General features: G+C 39.6%; 1 protein-coding gene across 3 annotated transcripts in view; it reads right to left on the reverse strand.

The window, feature by feature from the left end:
- Window positions 1-17,539, reverse strand: part of DNTTIP1 (deoxynucleotidyltransferase terminal interacting protein 1) — a 32,841-nt gene that overhangs the window by 13,719 nt on the left and 1,583 nt on the right. For all 3 annotated transcript variants that reach the window (XR_013178864.1, XM_077167862.1, XM_077167859.1), the window contains exons 3-4: window positions 15,310-15,406; window positions 10,606-10,704 (exon numbers count right to left, since the gene is read on the reverse strand). Coding sequence is in view for 2 of the 3 variants with exons in the window: in XM_077167862.1 (XP_077023977.1) it covers window positions 10,606-10,704; window positions 15,310-15,406 (196 nt within the window). In the remaining variant the exon portion in view is untranslated. The remainder of the gene's footprint in view (window positions 1-10,605; window positions 10,705-15,309; window positions 15,407-17,539) is intronic.

Genomic DNA, 17,539 nt, shown 5'->3' on the forward strand with positions numbered 1-17,539 from the left:
GCCTGGGTCTCCCTGCTGTTAAAACACTGAGATGGGTGGCAGGAGCTCAAGACTCCTTTGTGATCTTTGGTAAGTCCCTTCTTCTCTCTGGGCCTCAGTTTCCCCTTTATAACTAAGGAACTGCACAGCTCACCACTAAGGTCCCTTGCTGGAGGCCATTTCGGCAGTCCACTACCATATATGATGAATGTTTCCCTTTGAGAAAGTGCATGTCTGTTGCCTTGCCCTATTATGTGTCCTGAAGGAGAGTCTCAAGGTGTCCCATGGACCTGGCCCTTTTCAATTCTTTTGCTCTCAGCTGAGTCTCCTCTGGTCTTTCCTTCAGGAGGTTCAGCCTCTCATCCCAGAGCCTGTAGGAGTTTTCTTTCTTTTTTTTAAATTTAGAAATACTTTCAAACTCATAGAATTGTTACAAAAATAAAATAAACCCCATAAGAGAAGTCCAATATACCTCGTCACCCCAGATACCAAATCCTCCAATTTTAACATTTTATCACATTTGCCATATCATCCTATCTATCCATATATCTGTCTATCTAGTTATCAATCCATTTTCTGAACACTTGAGTGTAGGTCGTTTACATTATGTTCCTTAAATACTTAATATTGCCATGTACATTACCTAAGAACAAAGATATTCATTTATGTAACCACCTTAAGTGCAGTATATCAAGTTCAAAAAATTTTAAAGCTTACAATCTATATTCCAATTTTTGATGTCTCAGTAATTCCTTTGAGTCTTTTCTCCTCCCTTACTAGATCCCAATGAGGATCATGTACTGCATTTAATTATCATTGTCTCTTTAGTTACTTTCTTTCTTTTTACTTTTTAAATTGTGGGAACATACATAAAACATAAACTTTCTCATTTAACCACTCCCGAGTATACTATTCAATGCGATTCATCACATTCACAATACTGCAGTATTCTTACCACCTCCCATTACTAAAATTTTCCCATCTCTCCAAACAGCAACCCAAGAACCGTCATGCATGAACTCCCTACACCCCCTGCCCCTGGCAACCTGTGGTATAAATTTCTGTCTCTATAAGTTTCATATTCTCCAATATTTTCTTTGTAGTTCCCACAGGGCTTAAATTTAACATCCTAAATCTACAGCAATCCCATTTGTTTTGATAACCAACCTAACTTCAATAGTACACATAAACTATGTTCCTATCCCCCTCCATCCCCACTTTATGTAGTTCTTATGAGTACAAAACCACTGATTTATCATTACATTTATGCATTTGCCTTTTAGATCCTGTGGGAAGTAAAAAGTGAGTTACAAACCAAAAATACAGTAGCACTGGCATTTATATTTACCCATGTTGTCACCCTCATGAGAGCCTTTTATTTCTTCATGTGGCTTCTATTTATTGTCCTTTCCTTTCAACCTGTAGAATTTTCTTTAGCATCTCTTGCAGTGCCTGTCCAGTGGTGATAATCTCTGTCAGTTTTCATTTATCTGGGAATGTTTTTTTTTTTTTTGGCTTTTAAAAAGGGGAATTTAATAAGTTGCTAGTTTACAGTCTAAGGCTGAGAAATAGCTTTTTAAATTTATTGAGACTTGCTTTGTGACCCAGCAGATGGTCTATCTTTGAGAATGATCCATGAGCACTTGAGAAAAAGATGTATCCTGCTGTTGTGGGGTGTAACGTTCTATAAATGTCTGTTAAGTCTAGTTCATTTATTGTATTATTCAAATTCTCTTTTTCTTTACTGATCCTCTGTCTAGATGTTCTGTCCATTGATGAGAGTGGGGAATTGAAGTCTCCAACTATTATGGTAGATGTGTCTATTTCCCTTTTCAGTGTTTGCCTCATGTATTTTGGGGCATTCTGGTTCGGTGCATAAATATTTATGATTGTTATGTCTTCATGTTGAATTGTTCCTTTTATTAGTACATAGTATCCTTCTTTGTCTCTTTTAACTGTTTTACATTTGAAGTCTTATTTGTTGGATATTAGTATAGCTACTCCTGCTCTTTTCTGCTTGTTATTTGCATGAAATATCTTTTCCCAGCCTTTCACTTTCAACCTATATTTATCTTTGGGTCTAAGATGTGTTTCTTGTAGACAGCATATAGATGGGTCCTGTTTTTTTAATCCATTCTGCCAGTCTATGTCTTTTGATTGGGGAGTTTAATCCATTAACATTTAGTGTTATTACTGAACAGGTAGTACTTTCTTCTACCATTTTGCCTTTTGGATTTTATCTGTCATATCTAACTTTCCTTCTTTTTACCTTTACTCATAGTCTTCCTTTCTACACTCTTCTCCACACCTCTCTTCTGTCTTTTCATATCTGTCTTTAGTGCTCCCTTTAGTATTTCTTGCAGAGCTGGTCTCTTGGTCACAAATTCTCTCAGTGATTTTTTTGTCTGAAAATGGTTTAATTTCTCCCTCATTTTTGAAGGACAATTTTGCTGGATATAGAATTCTTGGTTGGCAGTTTTTCTCTTTTAGTAATTTAAATATATCACCCCACTATCTTCTCGCCTCCATGGTTTTTGCTGAGAAATCTACGCATAGTCTTATTGGGATTCCCTTGTATGTGACGGATTGCTTTTCTCTTGCTACTTTCAAGATCCTCTCTTTCTCTTTGACCTCTGACATTCTGATTAGTAAGTGTCTTGGAGTATGTCTATTTGGATCTATTCTCTTTGGGGTATGCTGCACTTCCTAGATCTGTAATTTTAAGTCTTTCATAAGAGTTGGGAAATTTTCAGTGATAATTTCCTCCATTAGTTTTTCTCCTCCTTTTCCCTTCTTTTCTTCTGGGATACCCACAACACGTATATTCATGCGCTTCATATTGTCATTCAATTCCCTGAGTCCCTGCTCATATTTTTCCATTTTTTTCCCTATATCTTCTTTTTCTTGTCGGATTTCAGATGTTCCATCCTCCAGTTCACTAATCCTATCTTCTGCCTCTCGAAATCTACCATTGTAGGTTTCCATTGCTTTTTTCATCTCTTCTACTGTGCCTTTCATTCCCATAAGTTCTGTGATTTTTTTTTTCAGACTTACGATTTCTTCTTTTTGTTCATTCCTCATCTTCTTTATATCCTCCCTCAATTCAATGATTTGGTTTTTGATGAGATTTTCCATGTCTGTTCATATATTCTGAATTAATTGTTTTAGCTCTTGTATCTCATTTGAATTGTTAGTTTGTTCCTTTGACTGGGCTATATCTTCAATTTTCCTAGTGTCATTTTTTATTTTTTGCTGGTGTCTAGACATTTAATTACCTTAATGAGTTTATTCTGGAGATTGCTTTCATTTCTTTTACATAGAGTTTTCTTGCTGGATGAATTTGTTGTCTATCTGTTCTTTGACATTCAGTTCAGCTTTTTCTGGACCTCTAGCTTAGGTTTTGTTTAACAGAGGATAATTTTTCAGTTTTTGTTTTCTTGTTTCTTGCCCTGCTTGTATGGTGCCTTTTACCCCCCCACCCTTAGGAGGGCCTACTTAGGTATTATAGACCCCAGCTGGATTTTTCCCAGACCAAACTGCCTCCTATCAGGAGGAAAGAGTCACCTGCGTTGGTTTCCCTGAGGGTGAGACACAGCAGGTTTAAAGGCTTTCCTGTGAAGTCTCTGGACTCTGTTTTTCTCATCCTGCCCAGTATGTGGCGCTTTTCTGCCTGCGGGTCCCGTCAGCGTAAGATGATGTGCTACCTTTAACTTTGGCAGACTCTCCCTGCTGGGGGCGTGGTGGAGACAGAGGAGAGGTTGTAGGCTGGTTTAAATGGATTCAAATTACCAAGACTTGGTGTCTGAATTCCTTGAGGGATTCCACCTGAGTTGGGCTTCACCCCTCCCCTGGGGAAGGCACAGGCTCCAGACAAGCCCTCAAATGAGCTTGTTTCTCCCTATGCCTGGGGCAGGCAGTTGCAACCTGAGAAGTCCTGCCGCTGTATCCAAAAGCAGTCAAGCCTTTGTAGAAACACAGCCACAAAAACCTATGTTTCTTCTCTTTTTTTCTTTTTCCGTCAGCCCTGTGCCCTTGGTGCTGGGGCAAAAATGAGTGACTTCCGCTTTGCCCAGGTTCACCTAGCTGGGGGCCTATTTTTAGTAGTCAGAATTTGTTAATTAATTCCACAATTGGCATTTGGTTGGGTTCAGCCCCTGTTGCTGGTAAAGTCTCTTTTCTTTCCCCTCTGGAAAGCAGTGGGGGAAGGGCGACAGCTGCCATGGCCTGGGGAACTCATGGTTCTGGGGAGGTTTTCAGCTGGTCCAGCTGGTCCAGACTGGGGTACACTGCGTGTCCAGTCACTGATGTGGCCCCAGGAGCTGTTCTGTACTGTTTCTGGTTATTTAGTAGTTGTTGTGGAGGACAAACTAAAACACGCACATTGCTAAGCCGCCATCTTGACCCCACCCCTATCTGGGAATGTTTTAATCTCAACCTTATTTTTTGAAAGACAGTTTTGCTGGATATAGAATTCTTGGTTGGCAATTTTTTCTTTCAGCATTTAAGCTATGTCATCCCACTACCTTCTTGCCACCATGGTTTTGATGAGGAATTGACACTTAATCTTACTGAGGCTCCACTGTAGGTGACATGTTGCTTCTCTCATGTGGCTTTCAGAATTCTTGTTTTATCTTTGACATTCAAAACTTTGATGATGGTGCCTGTTTTAGTTTCCTAGGCTGCTCAAGCAAATACCATGAAATGGTTCAGTTTAAACAATGAGAATTTATTGGTTCATAATTTTGAGGCCAGGAAAATGTCCAGATCAAAGCATCATCAAGGCAATGCTTTCTCTCTGAAGTCTGTGTCATTCTGGGGCTGCCTGCTGGTGATCCTTGGTTCTTCTGTCACATGACAAGGCACAAGGCAGCATCTCCTGGTTTCTTCCTTCTTTTCCAGGTTCTGTTTCAGTTTCTTGCTTCCTGTGACTTTCTCTCTGTCTGAATTTCTGCTTATAATGGACTACAGTAATAGGATTAAGACCCATCCTGATTGAGGTGGCTCACCCTGTCACAAGTAGCCTCATAACTGTTTACAATGAGTTCACACTCAAAGGAATGGATTAAATTCAAGAACACATTTTTTTTCTGGGGTATTTGTAGCTTCAAACCACCAAAGTATCCCACAGGCTCCTCAGGTTCTGATCACTTTTCTTTATTCTTTCTTTTTTCTGCTCCTCAAACTGAACAATTTCAATTGTCTTATCTTCAAGTTCTCTGATTCGTTCTTCTACCAGCTCCAGCATTTGCTGTTGAACCCCTCTAGGGAATTAAAAATTTTTGTTACTATAGTTTTCAGCTCTGTTTTGATCTTTTTCATAATTTGTATCTCTCTCTGACATTCTCTTTGAGTTTAGTCATTGTTTTCCTGATTTCCTTTAGTTCTCTGTCCACATTTTCTTTTACTTCTGGGGGTATAACTAGGACCATTTTTTTAAAAAAGTATTTGTTTAGAATAGCCCAGGTCTGGTTCTCATTGATGTTTTCTAAAGCTTTAATCTTCTCCTTTGCCTATGCCATTACTTCTTGTTTCTTTGTATGTTTCATAATCTTTTGTTGAAACCTGGACATATTTGATATTTTAATGTGAAATTTAGGCTTTGAGGCAACTTTCCTTAAGTTTATATCTGGGCAGTTTTATGACAGAGCTTTACTTGAATGCCAAGAGCTAACAAACAAGCAAACAAACAAAAAAAAAAAAAAAAAAGAAGGGAAAAAATGAAGACACCTTTCTCAGTCTTTGCAGATTGACCTTCAGGGCTTACCCATAGAGTAAGTTAACAGAGTAGCTCTAGCACAAAGCACAGGGGCCTCCCTGATCCTTGCTGAGTATGAGCCTTATCTTGGGCATGTGTACAGGGCCTTAGGAATTCCTCTGTTTACACGGTGGCCAATGCTCTATCCTCCCTAGGAAATAGTTTCCTCATGGTATAGGATACTGCATGTATGTCCTATAGCCAGCAATCCCTTGCCCCAGGCAGCAAACTTGACTGTACTCCTACAGTGTGTTCTCCTGGAGAGTTCTATAAGCTGCCTCCTACATGCAGGAAAAGTTCTGGGACAGGCAGTCCATTGTGCCACCACCAGAGAGATTGGGTCAAAATAAACTCCCATTATGTGTATAAAGGTGACTGTGCTCCCTTCAGAACCAGGACCAGGGATCTCCACATGGGAGCATGGGCTGGCTCTGTGTTGCGCCTGTGATGGGTAGGAGAGGGGCCAGCCAGGGCACCATGAGATCCTAACGCTTTTAAGTAGGCTTTCTCTTGATTTGGTGCTCGCCTTGTTACTGTAATACTTTAACTGTTTTCTGGAGCTTTGAGAAGGATGTTTCTGCTAGTTCTTGCTGTTATACATATCTTCTGTGGGGTGATGAAGCTCTGAAGTGTCTCACTCCAATTGGAACAGAGCAGAGCCTATTTTTAATATTGTGATATAAATTCTTCCTGACTTTTTCCCACATAAATATATATATTTTTAACTAAATCTATTAATATAATACACATTCTTCAGTTAACTGCTTTTTATTCATTTAATAAATATTGAGTACCTAGTACATAAGAGCTAGGGATATAGCAGTAAATAGGATAACCAAAGTCTGTGCTCCTGTGGAGCTTATATTCTGTGGGTATGGCTAGAATATAGTGAGTAAGAAGGAGTGAGATGAAGTTTGAGAAAAAGGACAAGAACTGGTCCAGGTAAGGATCTGTGGGTCATGGTAAAGCCTTTGGATTTCATTCTACCTGCAAGAGGAAGTCAGTGGAGGATTTCAAGGAGTGAAGTGATATGATCTGACTCATCTTTAAAGAGATCAGTTTGGATGTTGTGGGAAGAATGGACTGGAGGTGGGTAAGAGTGGAAGGAGCTCAGGGCTGAGATATAAATGTGCAAATCATCAGTGTTAAATAAGATTCAAAGCCACAGAGCTAGACAAATCACTTAGAAAGAGTGAGCCCCAGAACAGAACTGGGACTATACCAATTATTAGAGGGAAAGAAGACAAGCTGGATAAAGAAGTCCAGTCCAAGGCACTGGAGTCAAGATAGGAAAGTATTCCAAAAAAGAAATGATCCACTTGTGACAAAAGCCACCAAGAAACTAAGTTGAAGACCATTAGGGTCCTTATGACTTAACAATATGAAGGTGACCTTGATAAGAGAGGTTCCAATGAAATGGGGGAATGAAGCCAAAATACGGTAAGGAGAAGAGTGAAAGGGGAATGGGAGGGCAGAAAGTGGAGCCAGTGATCACTGGCAACCTGTCCTGAAGTCTGGCTGTAAAGAGAACAGAGAAACAGTGTGGCAGCTGGAGGGGATTTTGGGTTCCAGGATGGCTTACCTTGGTATCCCCAGTGCCCCCAGTGAATTGAACACACATGTATAAAAACAAAGGGAAAAGACTAGAAGGAAACAGATCAAAATGTTAACAGAAGTTATTGTTGGATAATGAGATTATGAGAAAGTTTAATTTTTTTCCTTATAGTTTATATTTTCTAATTTTAATATTATTACAAGCAGCAGGTAACATTTCTTGCGTGCTTAGAGACTGATCTACACACTTTCAGAGTATTGCCACTTTTAGAGTATGGCAATTCTATTTTGCAGATGAAAAAACTGAGGTTTAAGAAGGTGAAATAATTTGTCTAAGGTCACACAGCTAGTCAGTGATGAGGCCAGGATGCAAATCTGGGCAGTCTAATCAAGAGAATGCTTGCATTCTTAACCACTGCACCAAATTTCTCTTGAATTCTAATGAATTTACATTATTTGAATAATAAAATGAACAAATAAAAGCCTCTGTACTGCAAAACAAAATCAATGAAGCAAACAAAATTCACAAGGCAACATGCTGCAGATAGGATCAGTCATTTCTCCCTAAGAAAGCTCCATACATGGGTAGCTAAGGAGATGAGGGTTGACCACCACTGAGATGGCTAAAATGTGGCATCTAGAAGTGCAAACAAGGAAATCACGTTTTAATCCAATCCAAACTAAGAAAAAAACTAAGCTAATTATATCATATGCAGTCTGAAGAATTTAACACAACAAGAAGTTTACACAAGGGGGCCCCAAAGAGCACCAAAGGATCCTGCTGCCCTCCTGAAAGCCAAGTTCTGTTGTAAGGCAAAAATATGTATTATAATTATGAATGTAACTACCATGTACTTAATATCTGGTATGTTCTGTGTTATATGCTTATGTGCTGTGTTGGTGGTTTATGTATATTAGCTCATTTAATCCTCACAGCAAACCCCTGGAGTGGTGGTGGTCTTATTTCCAATTTTAAAGACGAGGAAACTGAAGCTCAGAAAGACTAAAAAACATGCTCAATGTTTCTGAATTCATCTGATTTCACATTAAACAAGTTTAAAACAACTCTTTGGGTTTTCTACCTTCCTATGCTTTGATTCCATGGTAATCAAACAACTCTAGCTCCCCAGCTGCATTGATGCTGGAAAAGGGGTGGAACTCTGGAAAGTAGACAAGGGATCCAGGAGACTGGAAAAGCAGAGTATGTCCAATTAACTTCACCTTTACCTTCATCTTTCACAGGAACTCTGCAATAACATCTTAACTTCCCTTCCAAACCAATCTCCTCATTGCAGTTAGAATGATTTCAAAATGCAAAACTCACTTGGCCGCTTTTCTACTTTAAACTCCAGATCTTTCATTTGGCTTCTAGTGCTCTGCTTGATCTGGCTTCTGCCTACCTCTCCAGCCTTATCACATACCATCATTCTTCTCTTGCTTTTGAAAGCCAGCAATATTGGCTTCTTTCTGTTCCTTGAACATACTATACTATGTTCCCTTCTGCCCATGGGCTGTGACCCTCTGGTGTATTCTCACTGCCCCCTATATTTATAGTATTTATAACAATTTTTTTTTATTATAAGTACATTGTATAATTATGGGAGTAATGTCAAGGATCTGGGGCAAGAACCATGTCCATTTTGCACACCACTGTTGGGGCCTGGCACAGATCATGGCATGGTCCTACATTACAGATACTCAATATATATTGGTCAAAGAAATAAACTCAAGAAAGCATTTTGGGATGCAAGTGAGAGTGAAGGTTTTATAAATCTAATCTTGATTCAGCTCAAACTTATAAGAATATCACTAACAAACCTAAGTGCTTTATTATTAGCAAATGTTACAAATGACCATAACATACTAGTCCTAGAATGAATTAGTTAACTGGCCTCTTATGAATTGGTTAGCTTTAATTTAATAATCATGAGAACCAGATTAGTTTTCACTGCACTGATAAGACAGAGTTACCCCCTTTCGAAGCTGAGGTCCAGGCCCTATTCTTGCTCCTTTTGGAGGCTCTGCCTGAGTAGTTAACCAGCCAACTACCCAGAAGATATTTCTCTTTCATCTCACTATACTTATCCTTATAGGACTAAACTCAAACTAATCCTTGTGGCTCTGGTTATGAAGAAATTTCCACCTCTGACAGCTAATGGTCTCAAAGTCAAGTATGGAAACTGGGTGAGGCTGACAATGCCTATTAATAACAGCAGCTGATACATGTAAACAGGTTCACTACTATCTTGGGAACACAGGCTGTTCTAGTTTGCTAGCTGCCTGAATGCAATATACCAGAAATGGAATGGCTTTTAAAAAGAAGAATTTAATAAGTTGCTAGTTTACAGTTCTAAGGCCAAGATAATGTCCCAATTACAAAAAGTCTATAGGAATGTCCAATCAAAGGCATCCAGGGAAAGATACCTTGGTTCTAGAAGGCCGATGAAGTTCAGGGTTTCTCTCTCATCCAAGAAGGTGAACACAGTCACGGTTTCCCTCTCAGCTGGAAGGGCACATGGCGAGCAAGGCATCATCTGCTAGCTTTCTCTCTCCTGGCTTCCCATTTCATGAAGCTCCCCTGAAGGCGTTTTCCTTCTTCACCTCCAAAGGTCGCTGGCTTGTGGGCTCTCTGTGAATTGCACTCATTCTCCAAAATGTTTCTTCTTTTATAGGACTCCAGAATCCACCCAAATGGGCAGAGACATGTCTCCTAATCCAGTTTAACAATCACACTTGATTGGGTTACATCTCCAAGGAGATGATCTAATTACAGATTCAAACATACAGTATTGAATAGGGATTATTCTGCCTTTATGAAATGGGATTTAGATTAAAACATGGCTTTTCTAGGGACATACATACTTTCAAACCAGCACACAGCCATTTACAGATCTGATGTCATGCTTCCTAAGCACATCTTGACAGGCAGAGAGGCAGAAAGGGTGACAGTCTCCTTGATATAAAAGGGGCTGTAACTACTTGAAGGCAATCAACCAAACACTTGTAGAGGCGAGACAGAACTTTAGCTATTCTAACTTGCACTTATTCTAAGCTTCAATTTCTTTGTAAAATAGGGATTTAAAAATGCCTCCATATAAGGTTTCTTCTGAGACAGAAATGAAATAATGCATGTACCTGGCATATAGTAGCTACTGGATAAATGTTAGTTTCCCCTTCTCTGTTGGCAAGTTTCAAGCCCTATCGAGACGTAAGTGGTTTGTTAGGCATTCCCCAAAATACCACTGATGAGGGGATCACACTTCTTAGCAGAGCTTTGAGGTAGCAAAGTACCTACATTTCACCTCCTTTGGTCTTACCTGTTCCAGGCAGCTCCGACAGGCCTCTTGGATCAGCTGTTCTGCATCTACTTCTTCCCCGATGTTGTCTCGCACGTTCAGTGCTGCCTTCTGGAAGAACTAGGGTGAAGCACAATAAGGAGAGGGTCAGAAATTCAGCCAAATTTGTATCAATCTGAGGGGAACCGAATATAAAACAGAAGCTTTTATCCGACTCTCATATAGAAGGGAAAAGTGATTATGAGCATGCCTTTGGGATCAGACTGATTCCCAGTCTAGGCTATAGCATGTCCCACTCAATTCTGTTTCCTTAGGATGTAATCATGGAGATGTCTAAAGGATGGTCACATAGTATTAACATGTAAAAAGTTCAAAACTGAAAAATAACCTAAATATTCATCTATAGGATAAATTATGGCATATCCATACAATAAAATACTATGCAATTGTTACAAATGACAGTAAGGGTGATATAGGAGAATATTTTTTTTGACACAAAAAGGTACTAATGATATACTGATAAGTACTGGAAACAGGTTATAAAATAGTTTGGTATAGTATGAGCCCACTTACGTAAAATAGCAAAAAGCAAATACATGACATAAGAGAGCTGTAAAGATATATATTAAAGTAAGAGCAGTGAGACTATGGATGATTATTTTCTTCTTTTAGCTTTTCAGTATTCTGTACATTTTTCTAATGTTCATGTTTAAAAAGTTCTGTAGTAAGGAAAAAAAAAGAATGCCAGTGATGGAAGCAAGCAAGCCGAGGTAGGCCAGGAAAGATCCAGATAGCAGAAAATCCTAATTTAATTCTAACTTTTCCCAATTTGAAAGATAGATTTGTGGAATAGGGAGGAGACCTGGCATGGGTCCCAGGACACCAGCAACCCCAACCGGCTAGGGAAAGGGAAGGCGACACTTCCTCTTCTGGATACGGAGGAGAGCTTGAGACCGAAACACCGGGGGATGAGGTGACGTGAGACCCAAACTAAGGTACCTGGGAAACATTCACAAAAAGAGTCCAAGTTGTATTTCCAAAATAAAGTGTCAAACTTTGTTGGGGTAAAAGAAAATTCTAGAATCTGTAAACAATGCTCCTACTATGAGAGATAATTATTGGGGATGTACAGTCATTTTATATTTAGCTAGTTCAAATGCCTTTTTGTTAACATCAAACTAAAGTAAGACGGTGATTGGATTGGACCCCAGATTCCAAAAGTTAAGGAAGAAAATTTATTATTTTCTAGGTGTGTTTGACTTTAAAACAAAAAAATCAGAAATTGGAAATCAATCCTGGTGCTCAATACTGATTATTGTTAAGTGAAAGCCAGTTCAAATACTTTGGATACTTTGCATCTAGATTGTGAGGTAGGTAGTACAATGAATACATGAGAGTGAGTGTATGCTACCTCTGGACCCAAGAATGAAACCAGGTCATGAACGATAAATTCTCAAACACTGCTGGTAGAAATGTAAAATGGTACAATTTTTCTGGAGGGAAAAATGTGCTTTTCCTTTTATCTACTAATTCCATCACTAGGAATTTATTCCCCAGAAAAAGTCTCACATGTGAACAAAGATGTACATTCAAAGTGTAGCACTGTTTGTAATAAAGAAAAACTGGAAACAACCCAAATGTTCTAGGGATTGGTCAAATTATGGTACATCTGTACAACAGACTCCTCTGTAATTATTGTAAAAGAAATAGGGCAAATTTATTGTACTAACCTAGAAATATGACTAAAGTATATTAAGAGAAAAAGTTGCAGAACAGTGTGTGTAAAGTAGTACTAATTAAAAAAAAATGTTCAAGCAAACATATACACAGATACATCAGGGAGAATATGTAGTCACTATTAACAGTTGTTATCTCTGGGAGGTGAGCTTTAGTTACTTTCAGTTTTTATTTTGCTTACTATCTGCATTATTTTTCCCAAAAGTTTCTTTTAAAAATTTTCAAACATATAGAGAGGTTGATAGAATTATTTGATGAACATCCAATACTCACCACTTAGTCTATAATTAACATTTTGCTATATTCACTTTATCACATTATCTACCTACTTATCTGTCCCTCTATCCACCAATCAATCCATTTTATAATCTTTATTATTATAATTAAAACATGCATTTATTAATAAGAAAATAAATCAGTAAAGAGTAACAATATCTTGAATGAGATCAGCAATATCTAGAAATTACTCATCATAAAAAATTTTTAAGAAAGTAGGTAGTTGAGATTTGGGAACATCATCAAGGTGATCAGATGAGGTGAATCAAGAGCGAGCTTATTGGTAGCTGTGATGCAACTGATTATCTGTACTCTGAATGCAAACATATATTATGTATATAATACAATATAAAATATTATATTTGCCTTATTTACATGAGGCTTTCGTACTCACAGCCTATATAAGAAAGGAGTCCAGAGCCACAAATTGTGTTTAATTAGCATTTGTACACAAGAGTTTCTCAGTCTTGCTATCTACTATTGGGAAACAACGAGGAAAAGGCTTTGGAGGCTGACAATCCTGGGGTTAATCCTAGCCTATTCTCTCCATAGTGGCATGAACTCTTTATTTCTGTATATGTAAAGGTGCAGTGGTGTGAGAAGGCATGGTGCATTCTGGGATAAGCTAAGATAAGGGGCAGAAATAACCAGGGCATACATGGACAGGGATGTGGCTGAAGTCTGAGCACAATGTACCTTATGTGCCACATTAAGGAATTTGGATTTTGTCCAGAAGACAAAGGGAAGTCACTCAGGGATTTTAAACAGAAAGTGATACCATTGGATTTACACTTTAGAAATCACACAGGCAGCTTTTTGGAGGGTGGGTTAAAAGAGGGCAAGAACAGAGGCAGTTAGGGATCACAGCAGGAGTCCCAATGAGAAATAATGAAGGCCAAGCCAAGACAGAGACACAGGAGAAAAGGGGAACGTTTGACAGATTGGGAAGTGGAGTGTACAGGACTTCACAGATTGGGAAGTGGAGTGTACAGGACTTCACAGATTGGGGAGTGGAGTGTACAGGACTTCACAGATTGGGAAGTGGAGTGTACAGGACTTCACAGATTGGGGAGTGGAGTGTACAGGACTTCACAGATTGGGGAGTGGAGTGTACAGGACTTCACAGATTGGGGAGTGGAGTGTATAGGACTTCACAGATTGGGAAGTGGAGTGTACAGGACTTCACAGATTGGGGAGTGGAGTGTACAGGACTTCACAGATTGGGGAGTGGAGTGTACAGGACTTCACAGATTGGGGAGTGGAGTGTACAGGACTTCACAGATTGGGAAGTGGAGTGTACAGGACTTCACAGATTGGGGAGTGGAGTGTACAGGACTTCACAGATTGGGGAGTGGAGTGTACAGGACTTCACAGATTGGGGAGTGGAGTGTATAGGACTTCACAGATTGGGAAGTGGAGTGTACAGGACTTCACAGATTGGGGAGTGGAGTGTACAGGACTTCACAGATTGGGGAGTGGAGTGTACAGGACTTCACAGATTGGGAAGTGGAGTGTACAGGACTTCACAGATTGGGGAGTGGAGTGTACAGGACTTCACAGATTGGGAAGTGGAGTGTACAGGACTTCAAAGATTGGGGAGTGGAGTGTATAGGATAAAGAAGATGAAAGGGAAGGCAGAGTCCTCAATAAATCCTGTTGCTATCTTTAAAATACATATGGAATCTGAGTCTTTCCCAACATTCTTACTGCTAATATTCAAGCCACCGTCATCTCGTCAGGACTATTCCAATAAGTGCCTAAGTGATCCTCCCAGTCTATTCTCTAGGCAATTGCAAGAGTGCTCCCCTTAAAATGCTCACATCATGTGCTTTGTTCGACTCTCTAAGGGCCTCTATTTTATTCAGAATAAAATCCAAAATCCTCACCATGACTTAAAAGGTCCTGTACAAGCTCATCTCTCCTCTACCTTCCTAGGCCTTCACAAAGGCCAATGTGTTGCTCTGGATATGCCAAGCACTCCTGCCTTGAAGCCTTTGCTCTTGTTTCCCCTGAGGGGACTGATTCTCCCCAAAATACCTGCATGGCTTGCTTTTTCCTCACTTTATTCGGGTCTCTGCTCAGATGTCCTCTTATGAGAGGGTTTTCCTAGCTACAACATATAAAATAGCCCTCCTGTTTCCTACTGGTCATTCTCTCCCTATCCTCCTCTGTCATTCCCTACTATAGTACTTATTTGTTTAAAGAGAGCAAGGACATTGTCTGTTTTGTTCAGTGCTATATCCCCAGTGCCTAGAAGAGTGCCTGGTATTATAGTAGGCACTCAATAAATACTTGTGGAATGAATGAATAAACAAGAGGAAGAGATTTAGGACAAAAACCAAAGAGTTCAGTTCTGAACATGTTGTGTTCAAAGCACCCATGGAACATTCTAGTAGAGGTATGCAGAAGTTTATTTAGGGACCCAGGAAATAATTTTAAACTATCATGGTGATGTTATTAAAGAAATATTAAAACACTTGTTGGATGCTTATTACATTTCCAGAACAGTGCTAAGCACATTGTGCTTCATTCATTTCATGCAACAGCTTAGCAAAAGGTGCACTCGAATTACCCCTAAGAGAGAAAACTGCTTAGGAATTCAGAATTAGAAAACTAGATATCTGTGTGTACTAGATAGAGCCAGAAAGAGTGCTAATGGGCTTCCCATGAGTCTTTCTCCCTGTTAATCTTTTGTCCTTGTGGTTCTCTCACCTTCATGTACTTGTTAAAGACAGTCTGGATCTCCTCATTGATGCTAGGCTGCAGGACAGCACGGAGGAGGTCCATGGAGATGGCAGGATCTGTAAAACTATTCAGGGGAGAGATAGTTAGTGGACATGGCCCAAATGCATCCATTCTCAGTCTGCCCAGCTAACTGCTGATACATAATCCTTTAACAGCAATAACAAAGAGCTTTTATTGAACACTAGTTATGTGCAAACCACATTAGATGCATGACTTTATTTCATTCTCATAAAACTCTATGAATGTTATTTTTAAAGTGTTTTAGGAAATACAATATTCATGCAGTAAAACCCACTTACTTTCACAAATAATTATAAATACTACCCAGGTCAAGAAATATAATGAACATATCTAGGGTTCATTTTGTGCTCTCTCTATCCCTTCCCTGAGAAGGACTCTACTATTAGCCCCCTTTTACTCTTGAGAAAACAGAGTTTCAGAGGGGTTAGATGGCTTGTGAGAGTCTGCATTAGAACCCAGTTGTCTGACTCCAGAGTCTGCCCTCTTAACCTTTACACTATACTGCCTCTTTAGAGCCTTCAACCAGAGCCAGTGGATGTAAGGGATCTTAGGAACTGTTCAATCTACCCTCCTCATTTTGTCTGAGTTCAGAGTAGGAAATGACTTGCTCAAGGATAAATAAAGTTACAGGAACTGGGTCTCCTCTTCCCTAGTCCAGTGCTCTTCTTTTTTTAAAAAATATTTTTACTGAGATCGCATCATGCACACATAGCCCATCCAAAGTATACAATTAATAGCTCACAACAGCATCACAGTTGTGCACTTAACACCATGATCATTTTCTGAACACTTGCATCACTCCAGAAAAAGAAAAAACTCATACATCCCATACCCCTTATCCTCCTTCTCACTGATCACTAGTATTTCAGTCTACCCAAATTTTTTTAACTCCTTATCCCCCCCATTATTCATTTCTTTATTTTGTCTGTATTTTTTTTTAACTAATCTGTCCATACCCTGGATAAAGGTAACATCAGACATGAGGTTTTCACAATCACATGATCACACTGTAAAAGTTATATAGTTATACAATCGTCTTTAAGAATCAAGGCTACTGGAACACGTTCAACAGCTTCAGGTACTTCCTTCTAGTCACTCCAATACACCACAGACTAAAAAGGGATAGTGTGCCAGTTTGAATCTGTTGTGTACCTCAGAAAAGCCATGTTCTTTAATCCTCATTCAATATTGCTGGGTGGGCTCTTTTTTATTGTTTCCATGGAGATGTGACCCACCCAATTGCAGGTGGTAACTTTTGATTAGATGGTCTCCGTGGAGCTGTGTGGGGTTCAAGGGGGGGGTTGCTTACTATAGCGCTTTAAGAGGGAACAATTTTTGGAAAGAGCCAACAGAACCAACAGAGCTCACACAGTCAGAGACCTTTGGATATGCCTAAAGAAAACACCCCTGGGGAAGCCACTGAAGAAGCCTGGAGAGAAAGCTAGCAGATGTTGCCATGTGCCTTTCTAGCTGAGAGAAATCCCAAACATCATCAGCTTTCTTAAGCCAAGGTATCTTTCCCTGGAAGTCTAATTTGGACATTTTCATGGTCTTAGAACTGTAAACCTGCAACTTAATAAATTCCCCTTTTTAAAAGCCATTCCGTTTCTGGTATATGGCATTCCGGCAGTTTTTACAAACTAAAACAGATCTCTATATAATGCATATGAGTAACTTCCAGGATAACCTCCCAACTGGATGAAATCCCTTAGCCACTGAAACTTGTCTCATTTCTCTCTTCCCTCTTTTGGCCAAGAAGGCTCTCTCAACCCCATGATGCTGGGTCCTGGCTTATCCCCAGGAGTCCTGTCCCATGTTGCAGGAAGAGTAACACCTCTGGGAGTCGTATTCCAAACATAGGGTGGGGGGCAGTGAATACACCTGTTGAGCTGTCTTAGAGAGAGAGGCCACATCTGAGCAAAAAAGAGGTTCTCTGGGGGTGACTCTTATGCAGTCATTCGGGAGCCCAGCTTCTCCTTTGCAGGGCTAAATTTCAAAGGGGCAAACCCCAAGATCAAGGGCTCAGCCTATTGAATGGGTTGTTCCCACTGCTTGCAGGAATAACAGGAATTCTCCAGATGGGGAAACTGAATATTTCTGCCTTTCTCTCAGTACTTAAGGGGACTTTGCAAATACTTTTTTTTATTCTCTGCTCAGCTTACTCTGGGAAGTAAAA

The sequence above is a fragment of the Tamandua tetradactyla genome, chromosome 1, assembly GCF_023851605.1.
Source record: "Tamandua tetradactyla isolate mTamTet1 chromosome 1, mTamTet1.pri, whole genome shotgun sequence".
Classification (NCBI taxonomy): domain Eukaryota; kingdom Metazoa; phylum Chordata; class Mammalia; order Pilosa; family Myrmecophagidae; genus Tamandua; species Tamandua tetradactyla.